General features: G+C 35.1%; 2 protein-coding genes, 1 non-coding gene and 1 pseudogene across 3 annotated transcripts; 2 read left to right on the top strand and 2 right to left on the bottom strand.

Annotated features, from left to right (window-relative positions):
* Positions 1-420: 420 nt before the first annotated feature.
* Positions 421-1,866, bottom strand: LOC108344940 (light-harvesting complex-like protein OHP2, chloroplastic). The gene is made up of 2 exons (XM_017583477.2): positions 1,369-1,866; positions 421-689 (listed from the first exon to the last, which is right to left on the bottom strand). Exons 1-2 carry the CDS (start codon positions 1,809-1,811, stop codon positions 575-577), a joined length of 558 nt encoding a protein of 185 aa, XP_017438966.1. The 5' UTR covers positions 1,812-1,866; the 3' UTR covers positions 421-574.
* Positions 1,867-3,611: 1,745 nt separating this feature from the next.
* LOC108346142 (uncharacterized) lies at positions 3,612-8,610 on the bottom strand. The gene is made up of 3 exons (XR_008244726.1): positions 8,419-8,610; positions 6,881-7,470; positions 3,612-4,026 (listed from the first exon to the last, which is right to left on the bottom strand). It is a non-coding gene; the product is annotated as an uncharacterized LOC108346142 (transcript).
* A 560-nt stretch (positions 8,611-9,170) lies between these two features.
* On the top strand, positions 9,171-10,978 carry LOC108344281 (notchless protein homolog; annotated as a pseudogene).
* A 3,193-nt stretch (positions 10,979-14,171) lies between these two features.
* On the top strand, positions 14,172-15,161 carry LOC108344279 (uncharacterized). Its single transcript, XM_052867833.1, has 3 exons — positions 14,172-14,415; positions 14,489-14,625; positions 14,709-15,161. The coding sequence occupies exons 1-3, from the start codon at positions 14,172-14,174 to the stop codon at positions 14,847-14,849; spliced, it is 522 nt and encodes a 173-aa protein (XP_052723793.1). The 3' UTR covers positions 14,850-15,161.
* Positions 15,162-19,592: the final 4,431 nt, after the last annotated feature.

Here is a 19,592-nt window from a genome sequence, read left to right on the forward strand (position 1 = left end):
AATTTGTAGATACAGGAAACAAGAAAAGGTTGGTGGAAAAGGAGGAAGAAAATCTCATTGGAAACTTGATAGTCTCACAAGAAGTCATCTCAATCTTATAAGAAAAATAAACAAAAACTTTATATTTCCAATAAAACGAGATAGAAACGTTTCACAATGTCACTTTACAAAACAACATATTATCAGAGTTGTGACAATGACAATTCATAGGAAATTATCCACTTCAAACTTCTGATATTAGACATATTTTCAACACAGGTTTCAAGCTGGTAAAACCGACTACCTTTCCAAGCTATTCCTCAAGAGAATAGCTGATTAGTTACCATGTAATCTATCACAACCTTACATATTCTATCAGTATCAGTGTCACTATAAAACTGCAATGCTCTTTAAATTTTTCGATCTCTAGGGAGTCCAGCATAATGGGAAAAGGAACATCAAATTCTTGAGATTCATCAATATGAAGAGAAAGCTTGTTTTGTACAAATGAATTACAAAACAAATTACTCAACATAGTTTACACCAGCGACAGGAACAAGAAAGTATTGACAGTATTTCATATTGAGGTATTCATTCATTCCAAATCTACTATCCCAAAATTCGAGAGAAGGATCTTTATTTGATCAACAAAGTCTGAGCCTGTTGCATACTCTGTAAGCAATCCTACTGCAAAACCAAACATTGCCCATCTGTACAAATGAAATTTCTGATTAGTAAGTTAAAATACAACAGAACTTGCATAACAATGCTGATACAATTTAAGTGTGACAGGTATTCATAAATAGAATGACAAGTATTAAACACAAGTAGCTGAGATGATGCTTTGAATCTAATATCTAAGATTTCAACTAATCATGAATGCAGACAAGCTAATTGCATCTATTTGTTTTCAGCTTGACACAAAAAAACTACTATCTGCATAAAACTTTATGTTTCCAATAGATTGTGATAGGAATCTTTAATCATCTTACCAGTTGTGAATCTTCTCACAATTTATATAAAAGGAAAAACTGTAAGGAGAAAATTGTAAACTTCGGCATCTGAAAATGTAAGTGTTTCTGTTTCCATTGCAAAGAACTGTGAAGCTTTTGCAGAACAATGAATTGCATACCCTGAATTACGCCTATTGGGTATCCTCAAAATTTAATTTTTTGGTAATTAAATTAGGCCAAGATAAAAAGAAAGAAAACATTTTGAGCAAACCCTCTTGAATTTGATGAACAGAAGAACACATTAATAAAAAAGGAAGCAATAAACCAATTAGATGGTAACAATTAACCAATTGTGCCATAAAGAAAATGCAATTAACATAAACCCCACATATAGAAAAGATCCAATTTTATTCTGTGGCAATAGCAGAGCAATTACCTTCCATTGTTAATCTCATTTTTCCCTATGAAACCAAAGAAAGGACCCTGATTTGCTTCTTCAAGCTTCTTCTGTTTGAAGTATTCCTGCAACTCCTTAGCCATTTGCCTCTGAAACTCTAATGTAATGACATTCTTACCATCCCCAACAACAGAACTAGCAGGCTTCTGTGGTGGAGGCACCACTGAAGGGGGTGATGGAGGAGTCTGAGAAGGAAGTGCTGGCTTCTGAAGCTGAGGAGGAACACTTGTTGATGATGGTTCTCTTATCTGGGGTGCCACTGGCCTTCTCACAGGCCCTTCAGCCTGAGAGCTCCTTATAGTGACACTGTGAGGCTTGGAAGAAGAAAACCTGAAAGAATAGGATGAAGTTGAGGAAGAACATGATGGAGAAGAGGAACAAGTTGGGATTTTGATGCATGGGATTGAAGATGCCAGAGACATTTTTTGTTTATTTTTGTTTTTTCTTTCTCTTGATGCTAACTAACTGTGCAAAGATTTTTACCTTATTATATTCTGGATTAGCCATTTTCTTCTATTGGGTTGTACTTTGTGGTATCTTATCAGAATCAGAGAAGATGTGTGTGGATAAGGTGTGACCAAGTTTCCAAGAGAAAGAGGCTCAAAGTGAGTGGAGTTGTAAGTGTCTTAACCACTAAAAGCTGACCAAGAATGTCGTTTTTTACTTCATCAGGGTCAGTCATCTGGCATCATCAACCACTGAATTTTGTCTGATTTTGGTGTAGAAAACACAAAGGATAATAGAGACTTACCTTCCTAAGAATATGCCACCACTGCCCTGGATTGTTTTGCTTGAAACCTCCTAGGTTTATAATCCAATATTTTAGAATTTAAATTAATTCTGCTCAAATTAATAATTAAAATAAGAGTTTATTATGATTTTTATTTCTAAATTATTATAAAATATTATGTTTTCTTCTTAAGTTAAATTATAAAGTATTTTATCTTATAAAAATCATGCAAAAACATTCTTTTCAGTAAATTGGATGTAAATATTATATTATAATTTACTGTAAAATTATTTTTATCATATTACAAACACTTCACATTTCATTTAATGAATAAACACTTTACATTACTTTTATTTATAAAGTACAGAAATTAAATATTTAATTTAAAATCAAGAAATACGCGTTTTTATAATAATTTGAAGACGAAAGCATATTTAGTCATTAAAATAAAATTTATATTTTTATATAAAGTTTAATTTATTTCTTTCGTAATGATATTATCATGAAAAGATGAAAAAATCTTTAAAATGCATTAAAGAAATCGCCATTATCATTTATTGTAAAATTTTAAAAAAATTATGCATTCAAAATTAAATTTGTATTCAAGAATCCATTACATATCAAATATAAAAAATATGGCGAGTATAATGCTAAAATAATGTGATAAAAGTTAGAAACCATAAGATAAAAGTTAGAAATGGGTGCTAGAATTTTTTAAAAAAATATTATTTAAAAATGTTACTTTTTAAAAAATAATATTCTCAAAAAAATACGGTAAGATGAAACAATTTTTTTTAACAAATAAAAGAAGTTCGAAATTAGTTGAAATAACGTGTAGTGCTTTTAGTGTATGGAAAAAATAAAACTAGTTTATAAAGAATTATTGAATAAGGAATAATTTTGAGATGATAAAAAGAGATTGGAGTTTTGAAAAATGAATACACATAAATCATGAGAGAAAGTACCATGTAAAATTATACAAACCCACACATTAATCGATCTTCCTTCAGTACATTTTTAGAACCAAACACCGCATTATAGTTCTTATTTCTTCCACTAAATAAGAATATTCATTTGCTAGATTCTTGTTTCTGTGGCATATGATTCTCCAAACATTACTATAGCATAATGCAAACTATATTTTGTGCAAAACGTCTGAGAAAGTTAAGGAAATTAGTTTCCATATTTTGGCACACTGAAAAGATTGCCATGAAAACCAGGTCAAGAAAAACAAGCCAGCCAAGACAGAGTGCCAATCTTTTTCTCTCATCAGACCAGGCATTTCTTTCGCTGCCTCTTGGGAAATTGCGGGAACATAAGTTTCATTGCTCAAAAAACTGAATGAATGAAAGAGAAAAGGAACTGAATTTCTCTGAAATATAGGTAATACCAAGCTGGCATCAGAAGTTCATTTCCCCATCCAGACAGAACATATTATAAACAAAAATGTTACATCTGAACCACTTCTACACAACGAAAGAGCATGAAACTATATATAAATATAAATATAAATATATATATATATATATATAAACAAAACAAACTTTGTTGAAGTTGTACATAAAGAATAAAAACCTAGAACAGATTACATACAAAATTCAGAAGACAAAAGCCAAAGAATTCAGATGACAGATTATATACAAAATTGATGAAAAACAGAGGAACAAAATTGAAGGCCACAGCAAGCATTTATGGAGACAAATGATTGCTCGGGCAAGAGATGGCATATGGATCTCCACTAGACTGAAAACATCTGCTCCTTTTCCTTATGCTCAGTGATGGAGTATGTTAGCAATGAACAAATTGACACCGAAAAAATGGGTCTATCGTTTGGAACGCCAATTTACATTATAGCACAGGAACAAGTTTTGTTATTCCCGTACTCAAATTCATCAGATGACACTTCGCTGCAACGAAAAAAATCACGATCTCAAAGAATATAAGTACGTAACAAAACAAGAAAAGGTAAAATATAAATATGGCATGGGAACATGGTTAGAAACTTCCATTACATCCAGTTCTGCTATTAAAATAATAAAATGTTTCATAACATGAAATATAAAGCAAATGATTGTCAACTAGCATGTTAATGGATGAGAAATTAAAAAAATACACTAATTACAGTTAGCCCTAATTTTTACTGTTTAATATAATAGACAAGAGAAAACATGAACCTTACCATTTGGAGCGAAAACTACGGTCATATGTTGCTTAGACATGAAAATTGAATCTATAAAAGCTACAGGGTAAGGTCTTGTAAAATGTCCAAAAACTGAACGGACAACACTTGAAGGTTTCACCTCTTTAGGCAATGATTTAGCCATTAAAGAAGCTGGAGAAAACCCAATTTAGTCCTCCAAGGTTGCATGCATCACTACTACATGCCAAAGCTTTATAAACAAATTGGAAACCAAAATAATATGAGGGATTAATTTAACAACATTAAATACTCGAGGAACTACTTCAGAGACAATTTTTGGAGAAGTCGTAAACAAAAGAATCTTCCAGGGACCAATTGGAACCATAACTGTATGAGGACTAACGTGATAACTTGTGTACCTTGGAGGTTCTATTTTGTCCAAAAAAAGGAAGATTTACTCTATCTGATCGAAACTTGAACAAAGGTTGTCAAAAATGAAATCCTACCTAAAATACAAACTAAAGTATATTAGCACAAACACATAAAATTGGGGTTATTCGTCGAATTGGATTATATCTAATACACCTAATCCTTCAAGTAAAACCAATTAATTGGTATAAATTAGTGTGCGTGATTAGTTCTTTTTACTTCAAAACTAAATCAAACCTCTACTCTCCTTGAATCTATATTCGATAATAAAATAATCCTTTTCAATTCTTCTTCTTTCTTTTCTCTACTCTCCCCCCACTTAACTGTTTCCTATGGTTCTAAAAGAACTGAAATTAACTATTGCAATCGAACCGAAATTTTGAGAATAAGGCTCTGATTACAAAAGTGCAGAAAATATCAAAATAGAAAACAAATATTATAGTGTTGTGTCATTTGAGGGGGAATTCACCTAAGAGATTCAGGATCATTGAGCCATAAGTAAACCCATATAAAAGCCATGACACCACTTCCAGTCCAAAACCTTAATGTAATAGGTTTATAGGTCTTCTTTCTTATATTTAGTTCAAATTTCTCATTTCTACCATAGGTGGGAGTCAAACTCATGAGTTCCTACAACATATGATTCTCGGTTGGGAGACAGCCCTAATTGTAGTCACCCACCCCTAGCCTACATTAATCGTGGCCTATCAAAGTTGTTGTCAGTGTCTAGGAAAAGGCTACAAATGAAGAGATTGACCAGAAAGGCTTATTGGAGAGGTGTAGTGTGCGGCAGCAGAGACATCATCTCACAGGAGGTTGAATCACATCATGTAGAGATAAAACCTAAGCAATGCTAATAAAGTTTGCCCCATCCTTGTTGGATAAGTCAGTTTTGTAAAAATAAGTTAAATTTTAAATCCAAATTTTAAGATGATATTACAGGCTATTCTAAGATCCATTGTTAAGTAACCTGCATTACCATGCCTCCAGCCTTTAACCCTGGGCGTGATAGGCTATGCTGCCCTAATTGCAATCACCATAGCGCAGCTTAATCGCTGATTTTCAAAGTTAGCTGTCAATATCTCAAAAAGGGCTACCTATTAGGGGGTTGAGTGAAGTATCATGCTGCGTAACTGCCAAGATGCTAGCTCTTATGGGTTGAAATCATACATCAACTAAAGATAAAGATAAGTAATGCTTATACAGCTTGAGCAATCACTTACCGTAAAAGCCACTTTTGTAGGATTAAGAATGCATTACCAGGATAACACATGAGTTATAAATTTGAGAACCACTACCGTAACAGCATTTCAGTATTAGTCCTATTGATTATAGAAAACTAAAAACATTAAAGACCGCTGGACACAAAAGTGGTGAAAAGATACCGAAGAGATTTATCACCATAACTCCATAAGCAATAATTGAAGAAAGACTCCTTTGTCCCTATACTGCAATTGACCATTTACTTCATTTAAGGGAATTCCATGTACCCATGTTCAATGGAGAAATCCTTCAAAATGTTGAATTCACAGAGTAGAGAGAGAACATGGTTGAGAAGGGGTCTCCAATTAATCACAAGATCAGAATTACCAAAAAAAAAAGAATAAGCAAAATCTGACTCTTCAGAACAATCAGATTAATCATTCAAATGGATAGGGAAATAATGCAGTTTATTTAATCATCTAAACCACAAATATCAGTTAGGCTTGTTCAAATTTAAAACTTCTTTCATGAACTATATCAGTTAGACTTGATAGACAGCACTTGGAAAGAACAAAACATAAAGCTTCTTACAATTCAGAACTGTGCCCAGAAAGTGAAGCTATATGTATGTCTGCTCTGGCTAATAAGAATTCAGCTCACTCTTTGGCTCAAAAAAATGCAAACCATTTTCACTCAGCCCTAATCCTTTCTTAGACCTTCGGTGACAATAACTATCAGAATTTTAAATCAGTGAGAATAAAAGAAAGGATAACAGAAGAGTGTACAAGCATGTGTGATTTGCTATCAATCACACAAATTAAAGTACTAGGCGTTCCTAGTGACAAAACGTGACACATGTGACAAAAACTTTGAAACTTTACATATGATTGCCCAAACAAAACTTCATAACAAAAACAACAAAAGTATCAACACTGAGTACGTAAACTTTTCCATATATAAGTCAGTGAGAAAATAAAATATTCAAATACCTGGGCTCAAATTCATGTAATTGAACAAGCTCACTACCACAAGCATCAGTCCATTGCACTTTCCTTCTCTCTGTTTGGACATGAGTATCATTCTCCTTTCCACCTGATGCCTCATGTTCAGCAACAGCCTCGACAAGAACTGGTTTTCTATTTCCTTGCCCTTTTAAGCTACTTTTAAGTGCAACCTTTCTATTATCATCATTTACATTGTTAGGAGGATACTTGCCCTTGTTGGAAACCAGGGTCCCTGAAGAGACATCATGGTGTTTGGCATGGACCACTTTAACATGAGATGCAGTGTCAAGCCTTGCAGAGGCACAGCCGAAGCAAACAAAGGAAGCGCACCTGCTGGAGAGACGTTTCTTTCTGGAAGCCAGCTGGAGCTCGCGGTCAGATTCTTGGCCTACCAACTGGAACTGGCTCAACGGCAAAACCCTCATGGATTTATCCTCAGTCCTCTGGCCCAAGAGAAGAAGGGTCAAACCCTTACTATATCCTGAAGCTGAAGAAGAGAAGAATCCTCCACCTTCGACTGTCAATAACATCAGTTCAGCTCATCGGCGCACCAGAAAACTATTTCAACATATGGCCTTTCACAAAAAAATAGTTTATTCATCAGCATGATCACGTCAATTTCTATCTAGTTATCTTCTACATCTTTTCATAAAGTAATTTCCATCCATTTATTCACACAATTAATAGAATGTGCTCAGTTTGTCACATTCAGTGTTTGCATGACAACAAAGACGCATTACAGTTAAGGTGCGTAGTAGGAATACACTAAAACAAGGACAAACACAGTACCAAACCACTAAGAGTTTCCCATGTTTCTTAATGTTCCAATAATGAGTCGATTATGTCGTACAGAGGTTCAAACATCTAAAACAGTGCCACGAGGAATCAAGCTATTGTATTTGGCCATGATTATAAGAACAGTTTGAAATCATTATTAAACGAAACACCCTTTTTTTTTATAAAATTTCAAACAACAATTGTTGATTCATCACAAAAGAAAAAAAGGATAAACTTATCCAATTGGATGAGGTCGGCTACCAAGTAAAGTGAACTACATTATGACACAACCCCAAGTTCTTTTAAAAAACAAATAACAAACTGGTGAAATTCCCTATGGAAAAATGGCAAAAGAAAAGATCTCAATTTCAAGACAACCAACCCACTCAAAACACATTTTAGCATGCAATTCTCTCTCTCCCTCTCTCTCTCCCTCTCTCTCTCTCACACACAAATTTCCAATTTCGCAAAAATAAAAGCAGAATTTGCATAATCATTTTGTAGAGACTAATCTTGCTTGATCCTCAACAAATATTTTCTCTGAATATTCAATACATCTGCAAATTCAGAATTCGAACTCGTCCAATTGTTTTCTTAACCACAAACTCATCCACTTCTCAAAAAGAAAAAAAATGTTAAATTAATAATAATAATTAGCGCACTGAGAAAAAGCGAGATTCAACATTGTCGCTTCCCCTCACTTTCTCGGGAAACAAAGAGAGATGAAATGTAAGGAAGAAACGAACCGTAAATACAAAATCGGTGTCGGGTAATCAGCAACGGGGATCAGCGGGGGCGGTGCGTTGAATCAGCGGCCACGGCAGCACTCCGATTGCCTCGTCGGAGCAATGAAAGGTTAGAATAAAGCTAGTGAAGTAAAAGGGGAAAGAACAAAAAAGAAAAAGGAAAAAAAAACATGGAAAAGAATGAATATTTGTTTCTCTTTTCTTATTTTTTTCAATTTTATTGTTTTATTAGGTTAATATTATTCTAAAGATAAATAATGAGTGTGACAGAAAGATACATGAGAATATTATCGGTGGGTCCCATGAATGAAATTTTTAATATGTTAACAATTTTTTTTTAATAATTTTTTTATAATTAACTGAAACAAATCAAATTATAACATAAATTGTTGTAAAAGAAGTTGTGAAAAAAAATTGTTAAAAATACATTTTTTTCTATTTTTAATTACGTCTTTCACGCACTTTAAGAAGAAATAGCACTGTTACTGGCATATTAGGTTTACATATAAATGAATAAATATTATATTTAAATAATCAAACTATTTTAGAAAAAGACATTTCTTAGTATTAGAAGATCATAAATGGAAACACTTAAGTTTTTGTTTTTCAAAAGATTATTTTATTTCTCTGAGCTTGCTGGATTCTCAAATCGAGTTTTTGTAGAGAAAGAATAATCAAATTCCTAGTATTATGCAATTATAAAATATTATTTGGGATTATTATGATTTTTTTTTACTATTCACTTAATGGCATGCTATTAATGCTATATAAAATTTTCTAAAAGACTAAAGACTTTCGAAAACCCTAAAGAGAAGAAAAATCCCTGATTGAAAAATGGAGGTAGAGACAGAGACTATGGTGGAGAAGAGGGAGATAATCAACAACGTGATGTGTCTTTTGACAGACACAGATGGAACTCCCTTGGGCTCTCCCATGTACCTACCTCAGAATGCTGGCCCTCAACACCTCAATCAGATTGTTAATAAGCTTCAAAACAATGTAAGCAAGTCCCTTTATTCTTCTCAAATTCTATTTTACATTTTGTTTATTATTTATAACATTGAGCGATTATCTATGCTTTCATTTTAGGAAGAGAAGTTGCCGTATGCTTTCTATATATCAGATGAGGAGCTCATTGCGCCACTTGAAACATACTTGCAGAAAAACAAAGGTTAGTCATGTTTGTTTACAATAAATTATTTCTTTTTCTTTCTTAATTCGTTGTAAATTCACTTATTTACTTGCTTTTAACACATTTTGAGAAAAAAAAAATCCTCATCTTTCTAAAGAATTGATACAAAGAATTACGCACTTGTAATGATGTTTTTCTTTTCCTTTGCAATGTTACTTTAACACTATTCCAGTCTCGGTGGAGAAGGCTTTGCCTATAGTTTGTCAACCTTAAGCTATTTTCCGGATTCGTACTGTGAATCGCTGTTTTGCAACTATTTCTGGTATGTGAGACATATTGTGTATTTTCCCATTCGTAGTGGCACAATGCTGTATTGTGCTTGCTAAACTGTGAGAGACAACAGTGTGGTTTGGATGTTGATGATTGTAGCACAAGTTTGTGTTATTCTTTGAATTTTCTAGAATTCATATTTTTGCGGTTGTTTATATTTTTAGGTCACGCCGAAATCGTACTTAGTGTTGCCTTCAGTCTTGATGGACGACAACTGGCAAGTGGTTCTGGTGATACCAGTGTTCAATTTTGGGACTTGACCACTCAGACACCATTGTACACTTGCAAAGGTTTGACATTTAAAAATGTTAAGTTGTTCTTGGTATTTACTAATTAAGTACAAGAATATAAATGATCAATTTAACTAAATGGTAAAAGGAGTTAGAATTAGTTGAAGATTCTCGATGAGAAGCAGTGTGTTACTGCTAAGGGGAATGTTCATGCTATTAAATCTGGATCATGATGGAATTCTAAGCTGGCAAAGAATAGTGGGAGGGTGGGGGTTATTGCAAAGGAATGAGAAAATAATAAGAGGGAAGGATAGGGACTGTGAAGGCTGGGAATTATAGTATTGGGAGAATTACAATGGTCTACTCTGTTGTAAAGAGCTATTCTTTATCCTTCCTTAAATTAATATCAATTTCTATAGTTTCATAATGTTTCGGCAATTTTAACGAGTCATATATAGCATTATAGTTGTTTACATTTTATGCAGGATACAAGAACTGGTACTTTGTATTGCATGGTCACTGGATGGAAAGTATCTTGTAAGTGGGAGCAAGGCTGGTGAACTTATTTGTTGGGACCCTCAAACCGGAAAGTCATTAGGCAATCCACTAACTGTAAGATCTTTGATCACCAATACAAACATCTATTATAAAGTTTGTTTACTCTTTTCTTAATTTTTTTTTTCATTTAAGTTTATTGATAGCATTGCAAACTTCCACTATTTGAAGATTCAAACAGAGAAACTTGATGCTTTGAACATTGAATAGTACATTGTCGTAGTGAAGTACATATTGAAAACAGTAGTGAGCAATTGGAGCAATGGCTGCAGGAGCAGCATTGGTTTAGCTATAAGAATTACACAACTCTAGTTACACAGCTTCCCCCTCTTCCTTGCCCTAATTCCAAAAATAGATAAAAGAACATCCTGCTTTATTCTGTAGATGTTTTATATGAATTGTCATTTATTTATTATTAGTTACATATTTCAACTATTATTTGTTTTGTTATCTACAAACTCATTTTTTGTTGTCTTTATTTTTTTTCAATTACTTTTTTCATTAATTTCTTCACTTCAAAGTATTTTCGAAATAATTATTTATCAATTTATTAACAATTTTTTGCCACAACAGACATATTTAGTAACAATCATCATGCAGGAACATAAATGGTACGAAAGGAGATATAAGTGGGTACTTAACTTCAACTTTTTGCACAGCAAAACAAAACATTCGTTGCGGCAAACGTTGGTACCATTTACAGTTGGCGATGTTTGCATGGGTTTAGGGTTGGGTGTCGGTGGTTTAGATGTAAATTTTGATGATAACTTTGATGGTTGCAAAACAGCGATTCACAGGACGAATCCGGAAAATAGCTTAAGGTTGACAAACTATAGGCAAAGCCTTCTCCACCGAGCCTGGAATAGTGTTAAAGTAACATTGCAAAGGAAAAGAAAAACATCATTACAAGTGCGTAATTCTTTGTATCAATTGTTTAGAAACGAGGCTAGCACTGAAAACCCAATTGCCCCTGTAATAATCGATTAAAGCTAATAATAATCGATTAGTTAATCGATTATTCCTGAGAATAATCGATTAACACTAGCCATTGGGGGTTTCAGATTTGAAAAACTAGCCGTTGTACTCATTTTAATCGATTAATACTTGTGTTAATCGATTAAATGCGTTAGATGGCCCGTTTTCGAAGAATGAAAGGGTATTAGGCTGAGTCTATAAGATGGCTCACTCTTTATCTCAAAAAAACTCTTCCGTTGTGCAAAAGACCTCTGAACTCTTTGAGAACTCTGTGAGATTGTTGAAGCTAAGGAAACTCTTGTCTGCAAAGTCCTGAAGTGCTACTGCGGTGACAGAGGAATAACTTGTTCATCTTTGGTGTATCCGAGGAAGTGCCTGGAAGAGAATCATCCTTCGTGAAGCATTCGAAGGAGGTGGTCATCCTTTGTGAAGATTCAAAGGAAGTGTAAGTTCATCTCTTGTGGTTTCAAGAGAGGTGCTATTTCTAAACTCTTACAAATTGTTTTTCTTTGTGATTAATATTTGTAACTGTTTTGTGTTAGTGAAAAAGGTTTATCTTGTTTGAGATAAGCGACTGGACGTAGGATCCGAGTGATCTGAACCAGGATAAAATCACCTATGCAATTTTTCTCTTTCCCTTACTCTGTCATTTATAGTTAATTATCTGCTCAGTAAGAAAAATTAAGAGAAAAATAATAAAAGGCATAATAAAAGTATATAACCAATTCACCCCCCCTCTTGGTTTGTTCCACGCTAATAATTCCGTTGCAGCGATTCTAACAAACAACATCTATAAAAAATAATAACACTACAAAATGCAATAGACTTATATTATTTGTCAATTTATAAAGCATAAACAAGAAATGGACAACCAGACAGACAGTTTCATTAATTATATCAAAGGACCTTCTAAAAACCCAAGTCATCCCACCAAATTTATTTCGTCTATTAACTTATCAAATATTTACATTACAAGTAAAGCAAAAAAAAGTGAAATTACATTATTTTTGGAGGTCCTCTATTCCATAAATTTTGGCACTTGGGATAAACATTTTCAGTATCGTCTAAGCAAGAATGTTTATGTTCTCATGTCCATAGTATCAATCACCACACATTTTATTAATTTGAATTATCTTAGGCTAATTATTTGCATTATTAATTGTAGGAAAATTATTGGATAATATTTTGGGACTTAAAGAGAAATGCCACATCAATCATATTTTTAAGCTAAAGTGAGTGAGAAGGTGTGGATTTAAATTATGGGAGTGCACATGGAGATGGGCTTGATTGGAGAAGCTTCTTTTAAAATGAAGAAAGTGTGCTGGATGAATGAATGGGTCCACACGGAAGGAAGGCTGGCAGCAGCACCACACGGCCCTTGAGAGTTGATTCTACCCAGCAAGTTTGAAGAAAGGAAACACACCACACGTCCACGTCCTGGAAGGGGGGTGCACATCTTCACAGTAGCGAGACGGTCCAGCAAGCAGAAGGGGCTTCATTCAGCAATTAATTTTCCACCAGCTTCACCACGGCCCAATGAGAATTGAAAAGCAAAGGCAGCACATGGGTTTCATTATCCAGTTGAGGGGAGACACGCAACCTAAGAGAGAAGCACATGAAGAAGCTTGGTGGGCTTCACGGGAGAGAGGAAGCCTTCACGTCCAGCTAGCATTGAAGTGGTGTGACGGTGAGAAAAAAAGTGGTTCGGAAGGAGGGCTTCACTTGGATTCATGGGTCAGCACGTTCAATGAAGAAAGGAGTGCACAGTGTTGAAGAAAATGGGGTAACACACAGCAAGAAGTGAAGCCCACGGCTGCACGTCACGCTCCACACCTTCTACCACGTTCCAGTAGCATCCATCATTCCAACATTGTAGCACACAGCCACGTCCACACGCCAGGGAGAAGATGTCACGGCCCATGGAAAAGAAGTGGCAAAAAGAAGAAGCATCTAGCAGCTTTACACGTCCACTTGAAGGCCCCTCAACGGTACCAGTGCGTAACGATTCTTCCCCTCAGCTGCGTTGTTGCCCCTCAGCGGTACTAACGTGTATTCAGAAATGTCGCTCAGCGGTAAAATGGCGCTGAGCGGTACTTGCGGCTTCAATTCTTTTGCACTGTTTGTGTCCTTTTCTGATTCCATCTCTATCCCTTTTCACTTCTTTCATCAATTTCATATTAAAACCTGCAAAAACAAGAGAATCAAGCATAAAATCTGTCCAACTCTATTATTTCCAATAATTCAACAAAATCATGAATTCAAGCTAATTTCTAAGGCATAAAGGTTGTAATTGAAGTCAATTTTAAGTATAAAAATAACAGTTTTTCAACTGTTATCATGTTGGCACATCAAGTGAATTTGATTTAATATAAATTATAACAAAATGAATAACGCATCCCGGACCAAAAATTAAATTAAATAATTTTACCTCCTTATATATGGCCACACAAAGTAGTTCAGAAACTCATTCTCACTCTCACTTTGATTGCAAACTAATTGTTTAATTCATTGTTCCTTGACATACACATAATATGGATGCTTGGGAAGGACTATTAGTGGAGGAAGAAGTGCTTGAATCATTTCTGAAGAAATGTGATGCCACAACATCATTGATTCCTTGTCCTGCTGGGAATGTTCAAGCAGCATTGATGAATAGGATAAGTGATGACCAACATACCACCCAACAGTTTGCTGAAGAAGTAGCTCAAGCAACGTATGACAGAGATTTCAACTCCAATCCATGGATGTGGGCTGAGATGTTCGTAAAACACCATGGTCTGTAATTCGAAAAACTTATAAATTTTCTATCATACATTTTAATTATGTATAACTAAATGATGAAATGCAGAACTCGTGCTGGAAGGAGATATGAAAAAACTTAATCAGCTAGATTCAGCAAAATCTATAGCAAGACTGCCACTTGTTGCTTGTCTTGTGAAAGAGTGTAAGCCCAATGGTCTGGGAGACATGCAACTTACTATTAAGGTAATGATTTGTAAGGTTCATGTTATGGAAAACACAATACTTCACTCCATTTAGTCAACTAATGAGACATATTATATGACCAGGACCCTAGTGGTACCATGAAGGCCTCCTTAAATAGGAAAGTTCTTCAAGATCCACAAATTGGGCCACATATCGGAGTTGGCTGTGTTTTGTTACTAAACCTTGTAACCCATCTTACACAAAGTATCATTTTGTACACATAATTTAATTGATTTCTTATGCATAATATTTATTTATGCTATATTCAGGTTCCTATATTCGGTGCATTTGGAACAACACATTACCTAAACATTGTCGTTCGCAATGTAGTTAAGGTCTTCGCAGCTGATGTTTGCCCTCCTACAAAGCAACTGTTGGAGGAAACATCCAAACCTGACATTCGTCAAGCTATGACGGAAGAAGAAGCGATGGTTGAAATCATGCGAGAGTTAGTTCATCCAACTCATAGAGCATCTACTTCCACAACACCTCAAATCAATTAATTATTCACTCATTAAGTATGACAACTATTTTAACATGCCAATTGCCTTCATAGGTTTATGTTTTAGTTAACTAATTACAACTATCCGTTGAACTTATTTTATGGATGAATGTAATATGGACTGCGATGACTTTGTGCTCAGTTATTATCAATGTTTGTTTCAATCAAATTATGTTGTCCTCTTTGTATATGAAGTTCAACTTTTAAAAGTTATTAACATATTTAAGCTGACCCCACTAAAAATAAACCTCCAAAACAGCATTGGGGAGCGCTTTAGCCACGGTAGGGGAGTGCACTTCATTTTTTCGTACAAATTGTTGTTTTCCCATTGGTAATCGATTACCCCATGTAGGTAATCGATTACAATTACCAACGGCAGCAACAGGTCAGCAAGCAACCCTTCCCCTACCTCCCCAATCACCTACTTGCACACCTAACTCCTGCTCAGACCTGAGCCTTGGTGTCAAGTCCAACCACCAACCAAGTTTCAATCAAACACGAGCCTAGTTCACCTCCAAAACAGCATTGGGGAGCGCTTCAGCCACGACAAGGGAGTGCACTTCATTGTTTCATACAAATGGTTGTTTTCCCACTGGTAATCGATTACCCCATCTAGGTAATCGATTACAATTGCCAACGGCAGCAACAGGTCAGCAAGCAACCCTTCCCCCACCTCCCCATTCACCCACTTGCACACCTAACTCCTACTCAGACTTGAGCCTTGAGGTCCAGTCCAACCAACAACCAAGTTTCAATCAAACACGAGCCCAGCTCACCTCGAAAACAACATTGGGGAGCGCTTCAGCCACGGCAGGGGAGTGCACTTCATTGTTTCGTACAAATGGTTGTTTTCCCACTGGTAATTGATTACCCATCTAGGTAATCGATTACAATTGCCAACGGCAGCAATAGGTCAGCAAGCAACCCTTCCCTCACCTCCCAATCAACCACTTGCATACCTAACTCCTGCTCAGACCTGAGCCTTGGTGTCAAGTCCAACCACCAACCAAGTTTCAATAAAACACGAGCCCATCTCACCTCCAAAACAACATTGGGGAGCGCTTCAGCCATGGTAGGGGAATGCACTTCATTTTTTCGTACAAATTACGTATATTTCCCTGGTAATCGATTAAGACTTATGTGTAATCGATTACAAGAACAAAAGTTTGAAAAATAAAATAATTTAACTTTGACGCACCTGCTGATTCAATCAAAATGTTCATATAAATCAAAATCATTTCTTCAATCATCAAAACCAACCTTATTTACAACAACAATAACCATCACCAATGAATAATTTTGTACACATCTTAATTAACAATGTACTAATGAAGTATATTTAACCAACAAAAAGAATGTAAAATTCAAGTTATGCCACATAACTTCAAAATTACATTTCACAAAACAATGCAATTTAAATCCTCTAAATCTATACTATGTCTTAATGAAGGACAATCCAATTCAAAATTCATTTAACTGTCTTTTCTGATTACATTTCTATAGTAATCCAAAACGTTCCAAGGTCTCAAATCTTCGCACGTTGTCGATGTCAAGGATCCAGTCACATACAAACTTTTTCCTGAATCCTACCAACTCCTCCTGAAATGCACATATTGCAATTTAGATCAAAACAATCTTCAACATTTATCAAATATTTACCAAACAGAATTTAACTGACATTCGTAAAATCAGGTAGGCTTTTGCCATTAAATTTGTCATCTCCATCCCACATTTCAATTGCTTTCAACATAATAACACCACAGACATATTTGTATGAAAGCAACATAAACAATCATTAGTTTTGCTTCAACTATCAAATCTATCAAATCATCCAACTTACGTGTTAGGTTGGACTGGGATATTGGCTTGTTTAACTACCAAAAGACACTTAGAATCTTAGAGTCTATTGGATAACAAACCAAAAAAACGTTGAATATTTTCAGCCTGTGACGTAAAATGATATCATATTAAATATCAGTTTAACTATAGCTAAAGTATTCTTTCATTTGATGGACATGAACAAAATAAATTTACAGAATGATTTATAAAAAATACCATGCTTTTGTCAATCCGAGCGCGCCCTCTAATACCACTACCTAGTGAGTCAATCACAAAAAACTCAAACGTGCTAATTTTTAAGGCATAACACCACCAATGTTCGTCAGTTAGATAAGGGATAAAAACCTATAAGTGCCCAAATATATGAAAAATATTACTGATTTATGAACCAAATATCAAAACACCAAGGTACTTAGAAATAACAACTTACTCACCAAATCAGCAGACAAGATGTCTTTCAGTTCAATCAGATCAGAAGGAAAATAAGGTTCGTAATCCTTCAGTTGCCACATATGTTGATTGCCTGGACGTCTCCTATACTCGTGGCACATATGGTTTTGCAATGAATAAACAATAAAACTTAAAACACAACACTACATATACATGTCCCAAAAAAAAACAATCTCCTTTAACATAAATCTTTTACCCCAAACACAGTACTGAATACAATCCTTTTTACTACACCAATCAACCTTTTCTCAAAATACATGAAAATTGTTGATGCAAAAAATACCACCTACAAAATAAAACAATAAATTTTACCACTAACATAAACAACCTTCTATATTCATGATGAACATAAAGTATTGATTAAAATTATGTAAGTGCATAATTACCAAGTTGTCTACATATTGTCTTGGCCCTAATGACTCACATTCATGTGTGCTCAATGGTTGACCAAATATTTTAGCCACAAAGCTCTAAAAACAACAATATCAAAACACATAGCAACATGATTGTTTAGAAAAAATAAATCATTATTCGATTACCTCCGTTCAATCCCTTTTGCGAAAACTGAGTGGTACAATTTATCCAAATCAACCTGGGTTCTAGGATCACCAGCATAAGTACGCAAAGGCGGTACGGACACCATTTGAACATTAACATCTCCTTCATCATCATCAACAATGTCAATAACACCTACTGCATGGTCATGGGCTACACCTAAAGGTTCTTTATCTGCTTCACTAACAGGTTCACAATCCGCTGCACTAAGAAGTTCAGAATCCGCTTCACCTAAAGGTTCTTCGCCTACACGTCCATCCGCTTCACCAGGCGCTTCTGCATCTTTTCCAACTCCAGGTTCTTCGTGTATGGCACCTACAGGGTCTTCATATTTTGTACTACCAGGTTCCTCATATACTTCACCTGCAGCCTCTTCATAGCCTGTACGTTCCTCATCCACTTCACCTAAAGGTTGTTCTTTGCATGCATGTTCCTCATGTACTTCACCAAAAGGTTGATCGTACACTGCAGGTTTTGCATGTTCCTCGCTCCCCTCAACATCACCATTTCCTTCAAAACCTAATCGACCTTTTTCTACCTTTCTACACTTTCGGAGTTGACGAAGTTCATTCCTAACACCAGCAATTTTTGGGACTTCTTATCTTCAGGTTGTTTCTTCTAATTCTTTGCTTAGCTTCTGATTCCCAGCTTTGTTCACCTTCGTTCTCATCACACTCTGCTGTTGGCCTGCAACATTCAGGCCTTGCTCCATCATCCATATGGAAAGCACCACGTATGAGGGGGTCTAGAAGATCATGCTTACTAAGGTACCAATCGAATTCTAACTATAACAATAAAAAACAATAACCTCACTAAAATAACATCAACAATAATAAAACAAATAAAAGACAAAGATGTTAAAAACTTACATCGCTTGTCCTAAACAAAGCATCTATTTTGTTCGTGCTTAAATGAAAGGACTAAAATTGCCTCACACGCGGGAATATCTTATGAGATGAATGCCGATGCAAACAAAGTCGTTCAAATGCCCACAGCTACAATGTCACAAATACAACTTCAGCAATAAATTATGACAATCACTTAAACGAATTCAACTAACTCAAACAATACATAATATTACCTGTAACACAATAGCATTGCCACTAATACTCAAGGAGTCAGCAATCGCTCCAGCCAGTATTTTCTTAGTACATCTATTTAGACTATGTACAAGATATTTATGTACAGCACTACCCCAATCATATTCAGACAACATATCTAAATCATCTAATACTAAACAAGGCAGGTTAGAAACAAACCTTGACTTCCTAGGAAAATAAAATACCATCAAACATACTAAAATATACAAACGACAAATCACATCTACCTCAATACCATCATTCAGTACCATCCCATCAAACATATTCATCAGGTCTTTCAATCTGGTTGTTTTTGGATTCAACATCTCACCTACTTTACCCACTACTGAATCATCGCACGGAACCTCAAAACCGCCTATTCCTATACCTAAAGTCATCACAACATCAACCGTAGTGAATGGCAGTAGATGTTGACTAACTCTAAATGATTGATGGTGCCCAACCCATCTACAAACCATCGCCTTTATCAATTTTAAACTGACCTCTAGAGGTTTAAGAATGTCTAAACACCACCTAAATGG

This window comes from Vigna angularis, chromosome 8 (genome assembly GCF_016808095.1).
Source record: "Vigna angularis cultivar LongXiaoDou No.4 chromosome 8, ASM1680809v1, whole genome shotgun sequence".
NCBI lineage: Eukaryota > Viridiplantae > Streptophyta > Magnoliopsida > Fabales > Fabaceae > Vigna > Vigna angularis.

Coding starts and splice junctions, on each gene's coding strand:
- LOC108344940 (XM_017583477.2), bottom strand. CDS start 1,811: ATGTCTCTGGCATCTTCAATCCCATGCATCAAAATCCCAACTTGTTCC. Junction 690..1,368: donor AATGAGATTAACAATGGAAG/GTAATTGCTCTG, acceptor TCATTTGTACAG/ATGGGCAATGTTTGGTTTTG.
- LOC108344279 (XM_052867833.1), top strand. CDS start 14,172: ATGGATGCTTGGGAAGGACTATTAGTGGAGGAAGAAGTGCTTGAATCA. Junction 14,416..14,488: donor GATGTTCGTAAAACACCATG/GTCTGTAATTCG, acceptor GATGAAATGCAG/AACTCGTGCTGGAAGGAGAT. Junction 14,626..14,708: donor ACATGCAACTTACTATTAAG/GTAATGATTTGT, acceptor TTATATGACCAG/GACCCTAGTGGTACCATGAA.